Source organism: Vicugna pacos, chromosome 2 (genome assembly GCF_048564905.1).
Source record: "Vicugna pacos chromosome 2, VicPac4, whole genome shotgun sequence".
NCBI lineage: Eukaryota > Metazoa > Chordata > Mammalia > Artiodactyla > Camelidae > Vicugna > Vicugna pacos.
This window is the reverse complement of record NC_132988.1, coordinates 2,810,365-2,828,818: the sequence shown is the minus strand read 5'-3', so window position 1 is coordinate 2,828,818 and position 18,454 is coordinate 2,810,365. Positions and strand designations below refer to the sequence as shown.

The 18,454-nt window shown below is 46.8% G+C and overlaps 1 protein-coding gene across 8 annotated transcripts in view; it reads right to left on the bottom strand.

Moving 5' to 3' along the window:
- The window catches only part of GUCY1A1 (guanylate cyclase 1 soluble subunit alpha 1), a 53,471-nt gene that overhangs the window by 21,323 nt on the left and 13,694 nt on the right, over window positions 1-18,454 (bottom strand). For 3 of the 8 annotated variants that reach the window (XM_072974678.1, XM_072974698.1, XM_006213578.4), the window contains exons 2-4: window positions 8,977-9,075; window positions 7,196-7,603; window positions 1,107-1,168 (exon numbers count right to left, since the gene is read on the bottom strand). In XM_072974678.1, coding sequence (XP_072830779.1) covers window positions 1,107-1,168; window positions 7,196-7,453 — 320 coding nt within the window. In that variant the 5' untranslated portion in view covers window positions 7,454-7,603; window positions 8,977-9,075. Of the gene's footprint in view, window positions 1-1,106; window positions 1,169-1,741; window positions 1,901-7,195; window positions 7,604-8,976; window positions 9,076-10,851; window positions 12,210-18,454 lie in introns of those variants that run through there. The other 5 variants (XM_072974682.1, XM_072974706.1, XM_031670395.2 and 2 more) reach the window with 3 other exon arrangements.

Below are 18,454 nucleotides of genomic sequence, written 5' to 3'. Positions count from 1 at the left end.
GGACAGATGGATGGATTTATGGACCATTCCCGATAACAGCACTGGTTTGCAAAACATCGAAGTCTGATTCTGAAAATTGGAACTCAAGTGTTTGTGTTATGATTCACCAGTGAAATAGCCCTTTGACTGCAGGGAAAAAAACACGAGGCCAAATCAAGCTCCCCATCAGCAGTCAGGTGCCAGGGTCTCTTTAAAAATTAACTGTAGGAGTCAGGTTGTTTTTTTTAAACCACCTTACATATTAATTAAACCTCTACAGAAAACTCTCTTCAAGAAAATTTCAAACACAGAGTAGAAGGAAAAGTGTAAAGAGAACTGCTACTCAGCCAGTGCACACCGGTACAGCCAAACTAGCCGTGGAAATACCAAACCACCTCCCTACAGAGTGGCAACTGCTGCTGCCCCACCCCCGAGCTGCCCCCCTCTCAGTCCCCCAGCCCTCCTCCTCCTCCTGATGCAGCAGCTAAGTGTTTTTCTTTTAATAATTTTTATTGATTCTTTGGGGGGGGAGGGGAGGTCATTAGGTTTATTTCATTATGTGTTCATTTAATGGCGGTACCGGTGACTGAATCCAGGACCTCCCGCATGCTAAGCACACGCTCCACCACTGAGCTACCCCCACTAAAAAGTTTAACCTGTGGTTGAAGTTGGGAGAAGGTTGACAATAGGAGGAGGCAGGCGGCCCTGGGACCCTGCCTTAATCTTCGAGCAAGGAGTCCACTCCGATCCACGAGGCACCTTTGTTAAATATTTCAGGAATTGCGCCTTAGTAGGAAAGAACAGGCCTTCTGGGAGCTTATCAAAAGCAGCAGCACAGGCAAGATGGCTCACATCAGGGGCTCTGAAGAATCCCGGCTTGAAACCAGTTCTGCCTTTTCCTCAACAGCTGCAGAATCCTAAACATTTTATATACACCCGAGCTTGCCTGGCGATAGAGACAGCATGGAATATGAGTGTGCAGCGTGCAGACTCGTGGCAGCTGAGACCCGCAGCCCAGAGCCAGGTGTGCCAAAATGATGCCCACACGCTGACGCATCACTGAGCGCCGGTTCCTGGCAATGGTGACTGGACCAGGACACTCACACGACAGAACTGGTTCAACTTACCTGCTTTCCTGTATTTGGAGTTTTGCCAGTGTTCTCTGGAGGGCAAGGTTCAGCCGCTCAAACTGAAGATGGAAAAGAAAAGTTTCAAACATTCCCTTAAGTAATCATTTCCTTGAAGATACATGTGCAAAAATTCTCTTAGGAAAAAGCGGAAACATTCCTTTAATGGTTTAAGTGTGGGGAACTCAGTTTCTTGTGCGCTTTGTAAACTTGGGAAGCAGCAAGGAGCTCAGGCTAATTGGAGTCTGGACCTGGGCTGTGGCCCTCAGGCCCTGCCCTGGGTGGGTGTTCCCTGCAGCCACAGAACAAGCTCCAGTCCCCACCAGAGACTCCAGTTTGGTAAAGTTGGGTCTTCCTGGAGAAATCTCAGGAATCTGCAAACTCACATTCCTGGCACAGACACTACCCCAGCCCCAGCAGGGACCTCCGCGCTTCGCTCCAAACACACATTCATGTCTCATGCATCACTTACTTCTGCTCCAGAAAACTCCAGACCTCCTGTCTTTCCTCTCTGAGCCCTTAAACCCACCCTGTCATCAAGGTCAGCTGATCATTGATTTGGAACAAATCTTGGATTTCCTGTAACTTGTACTCATTTCCTCTCTTTGAAGTAATAATCTTCACCAAATACTTACAGGTTTCTTCTTTTATTGATTTCTGAGTGTGTCACAGTTTTTCTTCTATGGCAAAGTATTTGTACATAAGCCTCCGGAGTTTTAGATACTGGTCGACTATCTCTTCATCTCTTGTAACAGCTCCTTCTCCCTAACTAGTTGCTAAGTGCAAAGTAAAACCCTGGTTACCAGTGCTGCCAAGTTTTCTGCATCCCTCCCTCCTCCCCCCAAAAAAATCATATGTGTGTACATAGCCATGGAGTCTCTCTGTGGTTTACCCAGAGGACAGTGAACGATTCTCTGGCTACGTCCCAAGTTGTGAAATTCCTTTTTCCTTAGGAACTATTTATATCTCTCCCGGAGTTTCCACTGGTCAAGTGGGACAGCAGAGTTAAGCAAAACACACCAAGCTTCTGTTTCAAGGAAATGAGTTATGAAAAGAACTTTTGGTTTTTAAAGTGCACACAGAGCTGAGAAAAGAAACGTGAAGTTCATTGAAAGAAAATGCAAGAGATGGGAAGAAATAAAAGAAAACTTCAGTTCACCATTTAGAGCAGTTTTTCTGACTGTTCAGGTGAGAAGAGGGGGCACACCTGCCTCGGGAGGAGAGCGGGGGCTGGAAGGAGACGGAGCCCTGGGCAGATTCGGAGCAAGGGCCCGGCGATCTCTGTGATGCCTGGCAGGCGACGACCGTGTTTGGGAAGGGAAACGTGGGCCTGTTTCTTGGCCGTCTTTGATATCAGGGAAAGAGGAAGGGAACATTAAATTGGAGACTGTAAATAGGCAGATCAGCCGGGGTCCTCAAGCAGCTTCCATTTCTCAAGCTACTCTGGGATTCCTAACGCCAGCATGTTAGTGTGGATTAAAACCCGTAAAACCACGCTCCACCTTTCTGGCTGTTCTTGGGGAAGAGAGTCACGAGTGAAACGAGGGCACTGCCTCTGCGCATGCTCTCAATCATCTTGCAGGCACTTGCTACCCGACTTTTTTTCTTACTACCTGTCCTCTCCTCTAGAACAGAGGCTCCGACAGGGCAGGGAGGACCTGCTTCGCTCACCAAGCCATGCCCGGCACCGAGACAGTACCTGGCCAGAGGGATGCTCACTACGTAATGATGGAGTGAACAAACGAATGAATGAACGAACACCATGTGCCCCCATCAGTTAATTCAAGTCTTGAAGGCTTCGTCTATAACCTTCGCATCTGTGAAGCAACACAGCCCAGGACAGAGCTGCTGCCCTTTCAGCTTGCTCATGAATCCCTTCAGATTGTTTCCAATTTAAAACGATTTGAATTATATTTGTTTATATACGAATCACTGCTGTGACTAGGAACTTCTGACGGGCGATGAGGAAAGACAACCCATCCAATCCTGCCTCTGAAGACGTTTTTCCTTCCTCGCCCCGGTCAGGGGACATCACCGTTCTCTCTCCTCTCAACCTTCTGGTTAAACCGTCAAGTGCATGTTCATACCCTTTTCAATCAGTATCCTCCTTGGTCCTTCACTTCCTTCCCACTGCCACCCGGAGCTTCTCTTTCTAGTCTGCCCCCACTAACACATGCGCTGCCACGGTAACGGAGGAGAAACGGTCCCTCCCCGTGCTGGGGCCCGCGGAGCAGAGGTCTTCCTGACTTTCCACATTGAATCGAAACTATTTTTTTTCTAAAGAACTTTTTTTCCTGGCCACGTTTTAACAGCATACTTTAGTGATAATACAGGTTAACAGGATTTTGCACCTGCTTTCATCATATACCACTGCTCCCCTGGAAAATTGTTACAAATTCAAAACAAGACAAGGCAAAACCCACAAGCTTCCCAAGCAAAACATTTACTGCTAAAGGCTGCTGGGGCGCAGGATGTCCCACCATGGCGCCCACAGTCCTCCTGAGCCTGGAGCCCGAGATGACACCGTTCACAGCGAAGCCATTAAGCAGGACTGAGCTTGAAGTGAGACCTGAGATTCAGAGCCAACCGCTGTGGAAGGTCAGGTACTCCACATCCCGACAGCTATATAGAGTGACTTTCAGTTTACTACGGTATTTGAGGACCAAGTCCAGTATCTCCTTCTAAATTAAGTCCCTGCAATTCAATGCACATCAATACTGCACCACAGTCTTCTGAAGATTCTCAGTTCCTGGCCCTCAATCTCCCTTTTACCCAGGAAGCATCCGTTTTGAGTTTTGGAGGAACAGGCTCACTCATACCCCCAAGCCTTGGACCCTGAGGTGCTGTGGATCATGGGATTTCTGATGGACAGAGGGGATTGCCCATCCCCAAAAGTAAATATAGTGCTGCTCTGAAGTTTGTTTCTCTTTACTTAACAGCTCTCTTTTGACTTGATAAAGATAGATACGTATTCTGTTGTTAAAACGAGCATTTTCTCACAAACACAGCACACAGCAGTACTTAGGTACAACTGCTGTTCGATGCACTTTTGCTGCCAACACTCTGGATGGAATTTCATTGGTAGGGTTTTTGGATAAGCTGTGCTATTTCAGTTGATTTTCCACTTTTCTACAGTTTTTAATGTTTTTCTAGACCAAGGATATTTCAACTCATAAGGGTAAATTGTGGCACTGCTTCTTTTCCTCCTTCTTGCAACGCAGTATTCTGGAGCACATTTAGAGACTTCAGGAGTCCCTCGGACCCTCCTTAGTCTCACGAGGTCTTTGGTTTGGGAGAGTATTGTTTACACAAGCAGATCTGACTCAGCTGATTCGATTCAATAAGTGGGATCTGATTTGCTACAAGGGTGGTTGACACTGTACTGCAAGTTTCTTAAAGACACTATGTCCGAGGGGCTTCCAGGAGTACTGGGATACACAGCCATGAAAAATGACCTAACGATGTTACATCAGAAAGAGCAATGTGTTACGAGTGAAGAGGCAGAGACCTTTTCACCTCCCCCCGTTATCTCTTACTTAAAGCAAGTGGCCTGACTTTATGTGCTTCAATCTTTCCAGACGCATGAAAAGTTTGCATTAGATAAGCCATAAGCCTTTTCTAAGTCCTACTATTCCATGGCTCTGGAATGCCAGCTCCCACTCTAAATTTGCTCTGCATAATGAACTATAATTCTTGCCCCCCCCCAATAAAATATAATTGGGGAATTAAATCTGATTCTCTAAAACAAGAACTATGATGTTGTCAAATGCTGGCTGGAGTCTCCTCCTTTGAGTTACTGATAGAACCGAAAGTGAACAGTAGGAGAAGTGCTACCTCTGTCCACTCAAATAGAAGCAGTTTAAAGAAAAACACCTTCTTTAATCAAAGACATTCCGATGTTTGGACAGTTAATGATGTAACCTAGGCTGGTTACTATACAGTCCAGTTATACCAACACTGGACAGTCACTGCTCGAAGGCCAATGGCCTCAGCTGTGGGAAAGGAGACCTAGTCATTGACTCCCACTGTACCCTCCGTCACCCCTGCCTCCCAGACCCGACAGCCTTGCCTTCTCCACTGCATAACCCTGTAGTCAAATCCTGATCCTTATTCCTGGGAGTTTGCAAGCAAACGACAGGTTATTCTAAATACAGAAAAAGAAAAAAGGCAAACGTCATTTTTAGTTGGAATTCAAAATTTTGTTGAAGAAATTCCAACATGTACATGACTTCTATCATAGGGACTCAAAATTTATCAGACAAAATAATGACGCCAACGGGACAGTAACAGGCTGGAGTCAAGGAAGCAGGGATGCTCGCCAGCTTCCCCTCCCCCACCCTCTGTTCCTCTGTGTGTCTCGCTCTGTCCTTGAACCTGAGAGCGCCACCTGCTTCCCAGGCTGTGATGCCCACCAGCTGCCTGAGAAGGGCCTCACTTGGGGAGAGTAAGTCAGTATTTCCATTTCAAAGGCCACTACCCAAAGGGCTACTGTGCTAGCATTACATCTGAAATAAGTTCCCTCGACTTCCAGCTAACTCTAACCCATTCATCCTCCGAGCTTCAGGTCTCTTCTTTCTCACTGGAGCCCATATTGTTGAGAGCAGTAACTGCTCTCCCCTTCGAAAGTTGTGTGACTTTGGTCAAGTCATTTAACCTCTCTAGTCCTTCTTGGGAGTGAATCAAGATGGCCTCTGAAGCTCCCTCAGCCCTAGAAGTCAGCAGTCTGGTTCCGCAGTGCTTCGCACAATGCACAGGGTCGGTGCTGAGTCACTGACAAGCCATCAGTGGATCCTGACGGCTGGAGTCTGATGACATCAGTGCCCGATCTCCCAGCTTAGTGAATTTATGTAAGCCTGCGAACTCTGACAGACTGAGGAAGACACACCGTGAAGACTCTCAGCCTCTCTTTTCTTCCACCCCACGAGGGAGAGGAGCTCCTCGCATGTCTTCTATTCCAAAGATACTTGGCTTAATTAGGTACATGCCTTGTCCCCAGAGCTCCCTTCCCTGCAGTTTTATTGAGAAATAATTGACATCCATCACTGCAGCATGATGGCTTGATTTACACAGAATGTGAAATGATGACCACAATAGGTTGGGTTCGGCCAACACCCATCTTCTTATGTAGGTACAATAAAAAGCAAAGAGAAGACATTTCTCGCTGCGATGAGAACTCATAGGCTTTCTTCATGGAGACTTTTCCCATACATCATTCAGCGGTGCTGGCTACAGCCATCTCGCTGTCCTTGCGTCCCTGGTACCCAAGCCATCTCCGAACTGAAGGTGGGTCTCTTCTGACCACCTTGGCCACCTTCCTCTAATTCCCCTCCCCAACCCTCTGCCTCTGGGAACCACCAGTCTGATCTCTTTCTCTTTGGGACTTGGTGGTGTTGTTTAAGATGCCACATGTAAGTGAGATGACACAGTAGCTGTCTTTCCAGAGGTCTCTTAAGGGCGGGGCTCCAGATCCCAGCTCGGCTCTAGGCTGCTCACTATAACAAGGCATGTCCCAGCTGCCGGCTGGTAGGTACTGGCAGGTGCGGGTCCTAGACCCCGACTTAGGGGTGAGGTCGAGCCTGGCGTGAGCAGAGACTTCAAACTCAGAGCCAGCAGGACACCTCAGCAAATTGGCAGGGAATGTGTGATGCTCTTTGGACACAGACCAGGACAGCCCAGCAGAAAATCAGTTATTCTTTGAGGAATTTAGCTCTAAAAACCAGCTAACAATGGATGGGTCCTTATGGATGGCCGGAGCTATGGATTATTTTACTTCATGCACGTTGAGACTCTATGGAGTGGGTGGTGTCACCATTCCCATTTTACAGATAAGGATGCTGAGGCCAACAGACTAAGCAAGTCATCAAGCTCACCCGAGTGCAGGACAGAGTGCAAGATCTTAAACATTTTAAGATGAAACACAATTCAAGAATACGATGCCTGTAGAGGAATGTTTTTGTATGTTTCTGGAAAATACTCTACATCCACCACAGCCCTGAAAATGAGAAAGCAAGTGTTCGCATTTTCCTTAGAAAAACATTCTTTTAGCATCTTCAAAATATCAGTGCCATCTCGAAAGGGCAAGCGCTCACCTCCGGGAAAATCAGTTTGCAAATGCTCTCGGCCAAAGTCTGAAGATAGACGCGACTGCGGCTGGTCTTCCTGCGGGGAAGCCCCCCGCGCGCGCGCCCCTCGGGGACGTCCCTGCGCGCGCGCGGGGCTGCGGTCCCGGCCTCCGAGCATCCGGCCGCCGCCGCCTCCGCTGGCTCCTTGGCCGCGGGTCCCGGCGCCAGCAGAGAGAAGGGGCAGTCCCCCGTGATCTGCAGGTCCTTCAGCTTCGTGCAGAACATGGTGCTGGCGGCCGCACCTGGGTGGCCCCCCGGGGAGCTGCTCGCAGGTGGGACAGACACACAGAAGCCACGACAGACCAGGGACCCTCGTGACCCGCGCGTCTACGGGCAGGAGCAGCTCAGAACAGACAGAGGAGGCACCTCCTGTTCCTGCGAATACAGAAAAAGCCAGGCATGAGAAAGCAAAGACCCTACTGTCATCGGTCATTTCCAAGCAAAACAAAAATTCTGGTGGAGATGTCGAGCCTAAAATGGGTGGAACACTGGTGAGCATTCTGGTAAAATACCTGCGTACCCAGGAACCACAAAGGATCCCTGGCTGGGACCCTGCACATTCACTGTTAAACTGCACAGGATGAGGCTGTACATGAATTAATTACAAAAGAGTGGTATTTACCAACATCTGCACACACATTTGAGAAACTCCCAAAATTGTCATCTATGTCTCGCAAGTTGCTAGACCAGCTATTAGTATTTTAATATTTTCCAGTGGAATATAATTTTCTCCAAAATGCCTTTAGAACAAACTACTGATTTCCCCTTTTTTCCCCCAGTCCATTTGGCCTAGTTTGATTCCCCAAGAGTGGAAGACAATGGTTGGTTTTAGAACAGAAGTCAAGTCTCAGTCTAGGTCATACAAGTGTGGGAACTACTACACTCCCACTATGATCTCTTCTGAAAAGTCACAACAGCATAACTAACGTCTCCTAAACACACCTGAAGAAAAAAAATACATTATGATGCCCAAGTGTATGTTGTTAGATCTGAAACACTGACTTTCACGTGAAAAAATTAATTGAAATGATTACTGCAAAAGATTTTTTTTCTATCAATAGTGCAGTAATTTTAAAATGGCATCAAAATGAAAAGCAAGTAGTATTTTTTTCAAAGAACTCCTGATTCCTTGAGAACATGCCATTGGATTTGCAGGGGTGTGTGGATCTGACTCTGGAAGACACTGGAGTAAACCCAGAAGGCCTCTCTCCCTGGGGGTCCACGAACATCACACGCTGGGCCATCCTGGCCTGTGTTCCCTCCTGCTTTTATTTGTGTTGATGCTGTGACCATGAATCTCCACACGATTCACCACCCATTTCTCACTAGCTACTTTTCAGCGGAACTGTCTGCTTGTAAATTCTGATCAGCAGTACCAACGATCTTGACTACCTGGGTCCACCAACTTTCCATGCTTGGAAAGTCAAAAGGCACGAAAGCATGAAAAAGAGGCCGTGTCGTGCCTGGAACAGTGCCGGGAACTCTGTGTTTACAGTTGGGCCTCGCGGCGAACATGTGAAACAGGCATTATTATCCCCAGTGGGCCAGAGGCTCCAAGTTGAGGACATTTTCTTCCATCTGAAATGCTAGAAAGTGACAGAGCTCGGGCTGAAACGCAGGTCCAGCTGACCCCACAGCGAGTGCATTTTCTGTGAACCCAAACTGATTACCTAATGAGATGAGTTTCTAAATAATCAGGTTTATCCAGTTGGATTAGTTTATCTTAAAGATGTGGTTTATAAGTTTACCTTAGAAAGTGAACAAGAACATAAAAACCTCCTTAGCTGGTGGAACTTCAATCGTCCAGGCTAAAGTCTAACATTTCACATATCATTTATATGTGGAATCTAAAAAAAGAAAGAAAGAAAGAAAAAAGAGGACACTATGAACTCATCTACAAATAAAGAACAGACACACTGACATAGTAAACAATCTTATGGTTACTGGCAGAAGGAGGGGGAAGGGATGAATTTGAGAGTTTGAGAATTGCAAATGTTAGCCACTGTATATAAAAACGGGTAAGTAACAGATTTCTTCTGTATAGCACAGGGAACCATATTCAATATCCTGTAGTTACCTTTAATGAAAAAGAATATGAAAATGTATAGGCATGTATATGCACGTACATGCATGCCTGGGACATTGGGCTGTACACCAGAAATTGACACACTGTAACTGACTATGCTTCAGTTAAAAAAAAAAAGGCAAAAAAAAGAAAATAATTAACTTACAAAAAAAATTAGTGTATTTAATAATAAAATTTATGTATTATTTTCTTTTCTATGCACCTCAATGCTCTCCATGTATTCCTAATATGTATAAGCAACAGCTTGTAATTTGTCACAACTTATCTAGTACGTCGAGAACAAGGGACTACTCATTTCCCAAACTGGGACAAACAAGGCAGGTGAAGTCGCATTTGCCAGCCCTCCGGGTGCTCAGGGTGCCCAGGGTTGGGGAAGGGATGAGGACAGGCCAGAAGCAGCAGCCAGACCCTGAGCTACTCAAAGCCACACCCACACCTGTGGTCAGGTGGAATTTAGGAATCTTCGGGAAGGTACAGTGAGATCGCGGACCCAGCAGGGAGATGATCAGTGGTGAGAAACCTCCGCGTGCAGGGCCGGAGTGGGTCACTCCCACTCTGCAGTCGGAGACTCAGCTCCGCCACTCCCCAGCCCACACCCGCAGAGGGATGCAAGATGGGTCTGGAGAAAACTTGAAAAACCAGACTGGATTTGGCCTGTGGGTCAGGGGTTAGAGTTCCTGCCTCATCTCCTCCACCTCAAAGTGAGCCTGTGTGGGATCGGTTTTGCAGAATTTCAAAGTAATAAAGGGGGAGAGTGTATCAGATAACCTTACATAAATATTTATTTATAAAAATTACATCACCATTATTTTATATGAATTTTTAGGAAGAACTGTCTTAATTGAATGTCATGATTTCAGTTATATCAAAATATAAGCCAATAGCTAGGAAAGAGTTCACTCAAAAAAAAGGAAGGCCATACAACAGATTACATATAAAATTGATATAGGACAGGGAACTATATTCAATATCTTGTAATATCCTATAATGAAAAAATATGAAAATATACATATGTATAACTGAATCACTATGCTGTGCATGAGAAATTAACACAACATTGGAAACTGACTATACTTCAATAAAAAAAAAAGATTTTATGGTGGAGCCCATTCAGGTCTAGAACTTCCTAAAATAAGTTAGTCTGGGACATATTCTAATTTTAGCATTGTACTAAAGAGTCTGACATGACATACTTCATGAAAAATTCCTTCATTACACCTACTCTTGTCAATTAAACCAGATTTCAGCCCTTGGCCCCCAAACCCAACACTGTATTCTCATCTTCCTCTTCAGTCCCACAACTGAACAGCCAACCCTTCCTGGAAATCTCCTCTGTCACAGTGCTGTAATTCCCAGAAAATGTGCCCAACATTGTTTTTAATTAAAGCAAAAACAGCAGCAGGAAACAAGGCTGACTTCACGATCAGTTAAGTGTTTAGTCTCATTAAATCACACATGTGTAAACAAACTCATTAGCAGTCGCCGTCTGTTCCGCTGAAGAACTTGCACCGAGAACAGATGCGTGCAGATCGGGCACCTTGGAAGTCCGTGTTTGCCTGGCGTGGTCCTGCCGGGAAGACAGAACGCGCCCTTGGGCTGCACGAGGGATGATCTGTACGTGCAGCCTTAGCAGTGACTTCAGGAATGGTTTGATCGCTCCCAAATTCAGTCCAGAGTCGGGTGTAGAGATGGCAGTAAAAAACATGGCAAGGAAAAAACAAATTAATTAAAGTGATACATTTCGCGACCAGGCCTTGGCAGGCAGTGGGATGTATATTCTCAGAAACTCGGAGAGGTGCTTGTCATCCACAGTTGATGATTAAACAACCTCCAAATGTTCTGACTGCTCTCTCCTTTCACTGGTAAGTGATTAACTCTGCTGCACTGAGAATAAGGGCCCATCTACTGGCCTCAAATTAACAACCAGGATACCCTACTGCTCAGGAAATGTGGCTCCATCATTAAACTCCAGGAGGGAATTAAGCACAAAAGCCTTGTTTTTCATATGTTTAAAAAAAAAACAAACCTGAGGGAAGCACCCACTAGGTCCTCTGTCTCTGTTTCACAACAGAGGTCCTTACCCCAGACCCAGCACCCAGCCAGACCGAAATCTGTGACTAAAGAAGTATGAGTGCTTTAAGATTCAATTCCAAAGTGCAGATTTTTTGAGAGGAGCTGACAGAAGAGGGAACTTCAAAACAGACAGCCTCAGGAAAGGCAGAGTGTCCACACTCCAGCACACACCTACCGACCATTTTCATAAACAGATGTCAAGAGGACAGCTTGACGTCCCCGGTAGACTGCAAGCTGAACACTTTCATTCCTCAAAAGCTGCACAAATGTTCAGTACAAGTCCCTAAGTCAGGCTTATAAATTGTGTTCTTTTCACTTGGCAGTAAAGGGTACTTATAGAACTTGCCCCTTCAATACATCAGGAAAGCGGGATGAAGCAGTGGAGGAGCTGGTGCGAAGGTCCAAGTCTCTCCAGCACTAAGTGGAGGGAAAGGACGCAGTTCCAGTGCCTCCAGGCATCACTCCTCCCTGCTTCCCCTTCTGTGCTGTGTTCAAGTCCTTGGACAAAATTTATTCCTGCGTCTCCAAGGCTCTGGTTTTTGCTTCCCTGGTGTCACCCCCAACCTCCTTGGTAAATTCCAGGATGAGCTCCTGGAAGTTAAAGCTCAAGAATCCTTCGGCACTGAACACACTTGATGCCATTCATTCCTTTGCTTGTTCACGTTTCACTCTGTTCAGTAGGTATCTAGGATGGTCTGCAACGTGTGGGCCATCCTGCCAGACGTCAAGGGCAGAGCAGCGTGCAACGGGCATCACATCCCTCGTGGAGAGGATGGTCCAGCAGGAAAGCTATTTCCGACGCACAGTTCGTGGTGTGACACGTGCAACAGCAGTGGCGCGTAGCTCTAGGAGGGCAAGTAGGGGCTGAAATCAGTCCCAGGAGGAAGAGACATCCAGCTGCATGGTGGCCGGGAGCCTCAGAAGACAGTCCCAGAGAGGCTGACGTGCTCGGAGGTGGGGACAGACCAGTCGTGGTCCAGGGGGTGGAATCCCCCCGGCCTGGCTGGGGCGTGTGGACAGTGGTGAGGGGCGGCACAGGCAGAGGCCAGGGCGTCCCTGGCAGGAGGGCCCTGCAGACCAGGCTCAACATGCCCAAGCTCTAGGCCATGGGCCACCAACTGAGTGATGAAGAAGTGGGTCTGAGTAGAGCAGACTGGGACGCAGAATGAGAGGTGGTTGGAGCTGGACAGGGGGCTGGCCTTGGATGGGTGATAACAGTGACCCAGGGGACGACAGAGTGGGTCATTTCTGGCTCTCTTCCCAGGGAGAAGCCACAGGCTTTGGCTCCTGAGGGGACCAGAGGGGACCTGAGGACTCTCTGTCTCAACACCACAGCCAAGGCACAAGTCTGGGGCCATGGAGGGCAACTAAAATGGTCCGCGGTGCACCCCCCAGGCCTGGGGCTAGTCGTGGTCACTCAGCCCAGATGCAGGCTCTCAGTGTGACCCGACACCTTGTAGGAGGGGACGCTCCACCTCTCCTACTGAAATCTCCTCGGGGAAGGCGTTTCTCCTCTTCCCAAAGCCCAGACACGGGAATTGCAATTTACATCAATATATAAAAAACAAATTTCTTCTGTATAGCACAGGAAACTATATTCAATATCTTGTAATGGCCTTTAATGAAAAAGAATATGAAAACAAATATATGTATGTATATGCGTGACTGGGACACTGCTGTACACCAGAAAGTGACATGTTGTAACTGATTATACTGCCATTTAAAAAAAATGTACATCACCAATTCGCAACAGACTGCACTTGTACATGAGTGTCAGTGTCTCTAGCTCCCTTCAAGAACAGTGGGGGGGGTGCCTACTTTTTGTTATTAAGAGCCTAGACTGATAATCCTCCCAAAACAAGGAGGTCACCTCTAAAGCAGTGGAAACCTCAGATCTACGGACCAAAATGCCAGGAACCCCCATCCCCCTGAAAACAACTGCCTTACTGAAGCCACAGGATCAGACACGAATTAAATTACGTCTAACACATGACACTAAGTCATTATTGAAAATGAGGCAGTGTGATCCACGCCTTTCTTGTGGGATTTAGGGGGCAATTCAGGGACAACTTTGTCATAATAGCAAAGTTTAGTACACTCCATGGTAGGGAGATTTTAACTCTTAAGGATTATCATTTGTTTGATTGTCAAATTGTACAGCAAAATGTTTGCAGAATGTCTTGTAACTCAATAAGGAGCAAAACCTTTGAGACTATAAATCCTAACCATCTATGTTTTTAAAACTCTCCAGTAGGATTATCAGTGAAATTTGAATACATGCAGTTACTATCTCTTCAAATTACGTATCATGACCACTTAGAGCAGGTCATGGAGATCATGAGGAAACCAGATGAATGTCTCAAAATTTTGCTCCTGAAATGTATGAAATAACTTCCTGGGCTTTTCCTACCATTCCCATCACAGTATACAGCTCAAATAGTTCCTTCCAGAGACCTAGCCATTTACCAATATATGTACTGAAAATGTAATAATTACTATGAAGGGAGAAATTAGCTCTGTTACCCTATAAAAAGCCATTCCGTTTTTCCTGTTTTCCGGTGAATACTGGGTATTTCTGTAATGGGATGTGGCTCGTCCTCAATTACAAATAGGGGGATATTTTGGGATAAAGTAGCAGTCATGCTAGGTCCCCGCCCCACGCTCTCCCTCAGTCTGCACGTACACCGTGCCCTGGGAGGACTTATCACACACTTTCCTTTGTCTATTGTGTCTCCACAACTCAGCAGGTCCAGCGCTGTCCTCGAGTCTCTTCCAATCAAGCCACCTTTTCCCCCCTACATCAGTCCCATAATTACTGTAGTGCCATATTCCCTACACTACAGCCTGTCTTTTTAACTAAGCGTGTGTATTTTTTAGGATTGTTACAACTTTTGTTTCTGCTTGTGTTGACTGGTTTCACCCCAACACACTTTCTTCCCATAAGTCCTTTTATTTCTAGCACAGAGTTGAGTAGCAGAGCACACGTGGCTTTTAAGGGACACGTATATCGTGCTGTATCAGAAATGCCTGTATCACGATGTTTGACTTAAATTTACAAGTAAGGTGAAAAACCTACTAACTATCTGGAAAAACACCCAAGAAGGTCACATTATCTTAGACTTTATGGATTTTATTACGACTTAGTTAGTATACCCTGATGAGACTTGCAAAATGGAAGCAAATCCATGATGGGGAAACAACTGGGCTGGTAGATTTCAGGTAAGTGGCATAATGACACCGTAACCTTTTCATTTTCTCTTCTTTTTCATTTTAGCCAGCCACAAAGTCCCGGAAGCACATCCCTGACTTGATGTGCCCGCAGCCACGCGTCCCCACTTCCTTCCCTCTTCTGCAAGGATGCATCTGGCAGACACGTGACGGTTGGCACAGTACGACAGAGCCCTCGTGGTCTGCGGGGACCAGCTCACGCAAACGCAGCTGCGCTCTGAAGTCGTGGAGTTGGACCAGCAGGGAAGAGCTCTGTCAGGCCCCAGGACCGCAGGTCTGTGTCTGCCTCTCGCCCCTACCGTGTCCCAGCTCTGTGACGTCTCAGCCTGACTTCACCTGAACTTTCCGCACCTGGAAACAGGGATGCCAACAGCAACTATTTCACGTACGTGTTGTGATGGGAAAAGTCGATAAACGTAAAGCACTTAGGAAAGTAGCTGTCGCCCGTCTGCGGTGAGTAAATGTCAGCCATTACAGTCCCTCCTCAGCAGTTCAGGGACGTCGACCAGGCTCCTACACTTCATTGAGCTTCTGTTTCCTCACCCACGAAAGGGGAAAACGGTGGTGAAATGGGGATACATGAGGGATCAGAGAAAATAATACGCAAAGGCCATCACGCTCACAGAAGTCACTAAATAAATGACTGACAAGATTATTCTGCCTTCCCAGGAAGATCTGGGAACGTCTGAAACCTGTGACACTCTCTTTCCATCACTTTTCAAAGCCAAGGGAGCTGATACACGGCAGGTGCTTGGTACAGAAAATGTTCTCCACCTGAAGAGCATGACAACACACCCAGAAAGGAATGCCTGTCAATAGTTAGGGTTCCTTTTATTGAATTATGGAATAATAGTGTTTACAGCACAGCCCAGAGCACTGACATTCTATTTTGGTTTCATCTTATGTAATTCGATTAGCTAATAAGCTACATGCCAAATTTCTTTAATAAAATATTAGAATAAAAAATTGAAGAACTATTCTAGATTCTAAATCTCTTTTTCCACTCATTAAACCAAACGTGTTATATCAAGGAAGTCTTATGTCACCTGAATGCGTACTGTTTTCTATAAATCCACATTATCCCCAATGTGGAAAATTTTTGGAACCAAATAAACTTTTAACCACCAAGCTGAAAGAGAAATTCTTTGCTATCTGATTTTCTTTTCCTAAAATGAGAGGTTGACAAATGATTAGTATGTGTTATACAAAGACTCTTATCTCTAGTCACTGCTTTTGTAATTACCTGTTCTCCTCAAGGTCGAGTCAGTGTTAACCCTTCCATGGACTCACTTTCTCAAAGTTTATTGATCTTTGTAGAAGGGTTTAGGTGATGAGGAGGGAGAGATGAGACACTTACTGGAATGTTAATTTCAGGATATTTGTGCAATCCAGGTGAAGCACCCAGAGTCTGAGTAGAATCGGGTTTCTAACAAGAGTAATTAAGGTAGGTCCTGGGACTGACTGTCACATCCGTGCAGCACCTGAAGTCACACGCTGAACACTGAGGAGACTGGTGGAGGAAAGCCAAATGATCTGGGCTCTAACCTGTCATATTTGGAAGGAAGATTCTGGGAGAAGACGCAAGAGTGAAGTGATCCCAGAGTCTCCTAATCCAGCCCTTGGAGCTTTTCCCAAGATCCTTGAGGGAAAAAAAATGACCCCCAACTAAGAATCATGAAGGCTTGTCACCACTGCTGGAGACGGAACCCCATCCAACCTGCTCAAGAACCAATGAATCAAGACACGTTGGCCTGGCCACACAGAAAGGCAGAGGAAGCCCAGGAGAGCGGAGAAATGTGCCGATGAAGGCCCGGGCAGGGAGGAGCTGGGCACGGGGCCAACGGGGAGGCTCAGACGAAGCCACACCACCCCTGGAAGGACACTGGACACGCACGGGTGGGCAAACCATGGCCCGTGGGCCGAAGCCCGCCTACTGCCTGCTTCCTTCCAGCCTTTGTGCTAAGAATGGTCTTTCCAGGATGAAAGGCTGGAGAAAAATGCAAAGAATGTTTCCCGATGCAGGAGCACCACATGAAACTCGAGTTTCAGTGCCCACAAATAAGGCCTCACTGGGACACAGCCAAGTTATACCATGATAAGAAATGTGTGTGTATATATGTATATATGTGTATATACATATATATATATATATATATACTTGGTCTCTGCCCACCCGCTCCCTTTCCTAGTTCCCTAGCACCCTGGGAGTCTCCAGTGACGTGTCTTTTTGTGTGCCATTGAGGGGGCTGGGGGCTGGGGGCTCCCTGGTGGCCCGAGCTGGGGTTAGAGGGTTGGAATCCTGAGTCCCAGCAAGTCTCCGGGGAGGGAGGGGGCTGGAGTTGCACTGAACACTAATGGTCAAAATGTAATCAGTAGTGCTGACCTAATGAGGCCTCTATAGAAAACTCTGACCAGAGGGATTTCAGGGACCTCCTGGAGTGCTGAACACACGAAGGTGCCAGGAGAGTGGTGCCCCCAGAGTGGGCTTGGGGGTGGGCGTTGGGGCCGCATCCTTCCCCCCAAACCTTGCCCCATGCGTCTCTTCCATCTGGCTGTTCTCGAATTGCATCCTTTTGTAATAAACAGGTAGGATGGTAAGTAAACTGTTCTCCTGAGTTCTGTGAGCTCCTCTGGCACATCCCTGAGCCCAGGGAGGGGCCGTGGGTACCTTCAGCTCACAGCTGGCTGTGGGAAGGACCAGGCATGGACCAGGGATTAGGGTCCGAGGTGGGGGGCTGTCCTGTGGGGCTGACCCCTTCATCTGTGACTCTAGGAATATTGTCTCAGAACTGAACTCAGTGGCAGATGCCCGGCTGGAGGCGGGGAGCTGCTTGGTGAGGGAAACCACACATCTGGTGTCAGGTGTTAAATGCTGCCATAGAGGGAAGCCAGGTTTTTACGTTTCCAGGCTCGTTCACTTACCGAAGGCTACTGAGATGGAAGGCCAATGAGACAGACCAGGCCAGCAAAGCCGAAATCACTTACTGTCTTGTCCTTCACAGACTCAGCTTGCTGACCGTCTAAGACGGCACATGCATTACCTCACTTAATCTTTGCAGCAATCCTACAGGGAGTCTGCGCGTGTGTGTTTTACACAAGAAGAATCTAAAACACAGATTCAGAAACTTGTCTGCGGTCACTGCTTACGAGTGGCAGAAACAGGCAATGAAACCAGGCTTATCTGGCTATAAAGCCAGTGTTCTGGGGCGACTCTGAGAAATGGGGGGCCTTGTACATACCATCGTGATTACTCCTGAAATTCCTCTACCAATAAATACAACCTGGGAAAACAAAGATTAAATTTATCAGCTAAAATAGAAGGTCAGACTGTTGGGCCTGGGGACTGAGGGAAAGTCTAGACGTTCCCGGAACACCAGGTGTGGGAGACCCTCTTGGGAACCCCTTCTGCAAAATTTTACTTTGAGCCAAGTCCAGCCAAAAAAAAAAAAAAAAAAAAGCAAATTCCAAGACAATGCATTCTGATTTTTCACATTACAAGTAGTTCAGGAGACGCCACGACCAGAAACGAGATTTGGCCTCTAAACGTGGACTTCACAGGTGTGTATTTGGATCTGCACAAAGCATGGGCTGAGAAGGCTGAGTTTGTCCCCGTTGGACCTGAGACCACAACCATATCCTTCCGGTGCCTCCTCGTCTCTGACTGGCTGAAAACAGACAAGGTTAAAGAAACGTGCCTGCTCACAGTAAACCCAAACACGTTTTCTTCTTCGTTTCCGCATCCCTCATGTAAACGTCAATGCTAAGGCTCAGGCGTTTACAAGCAGAAGAGATGTCAGAGCTTATTTACAGCTGGTGGAAACAAAAATCCAGATTTTTGT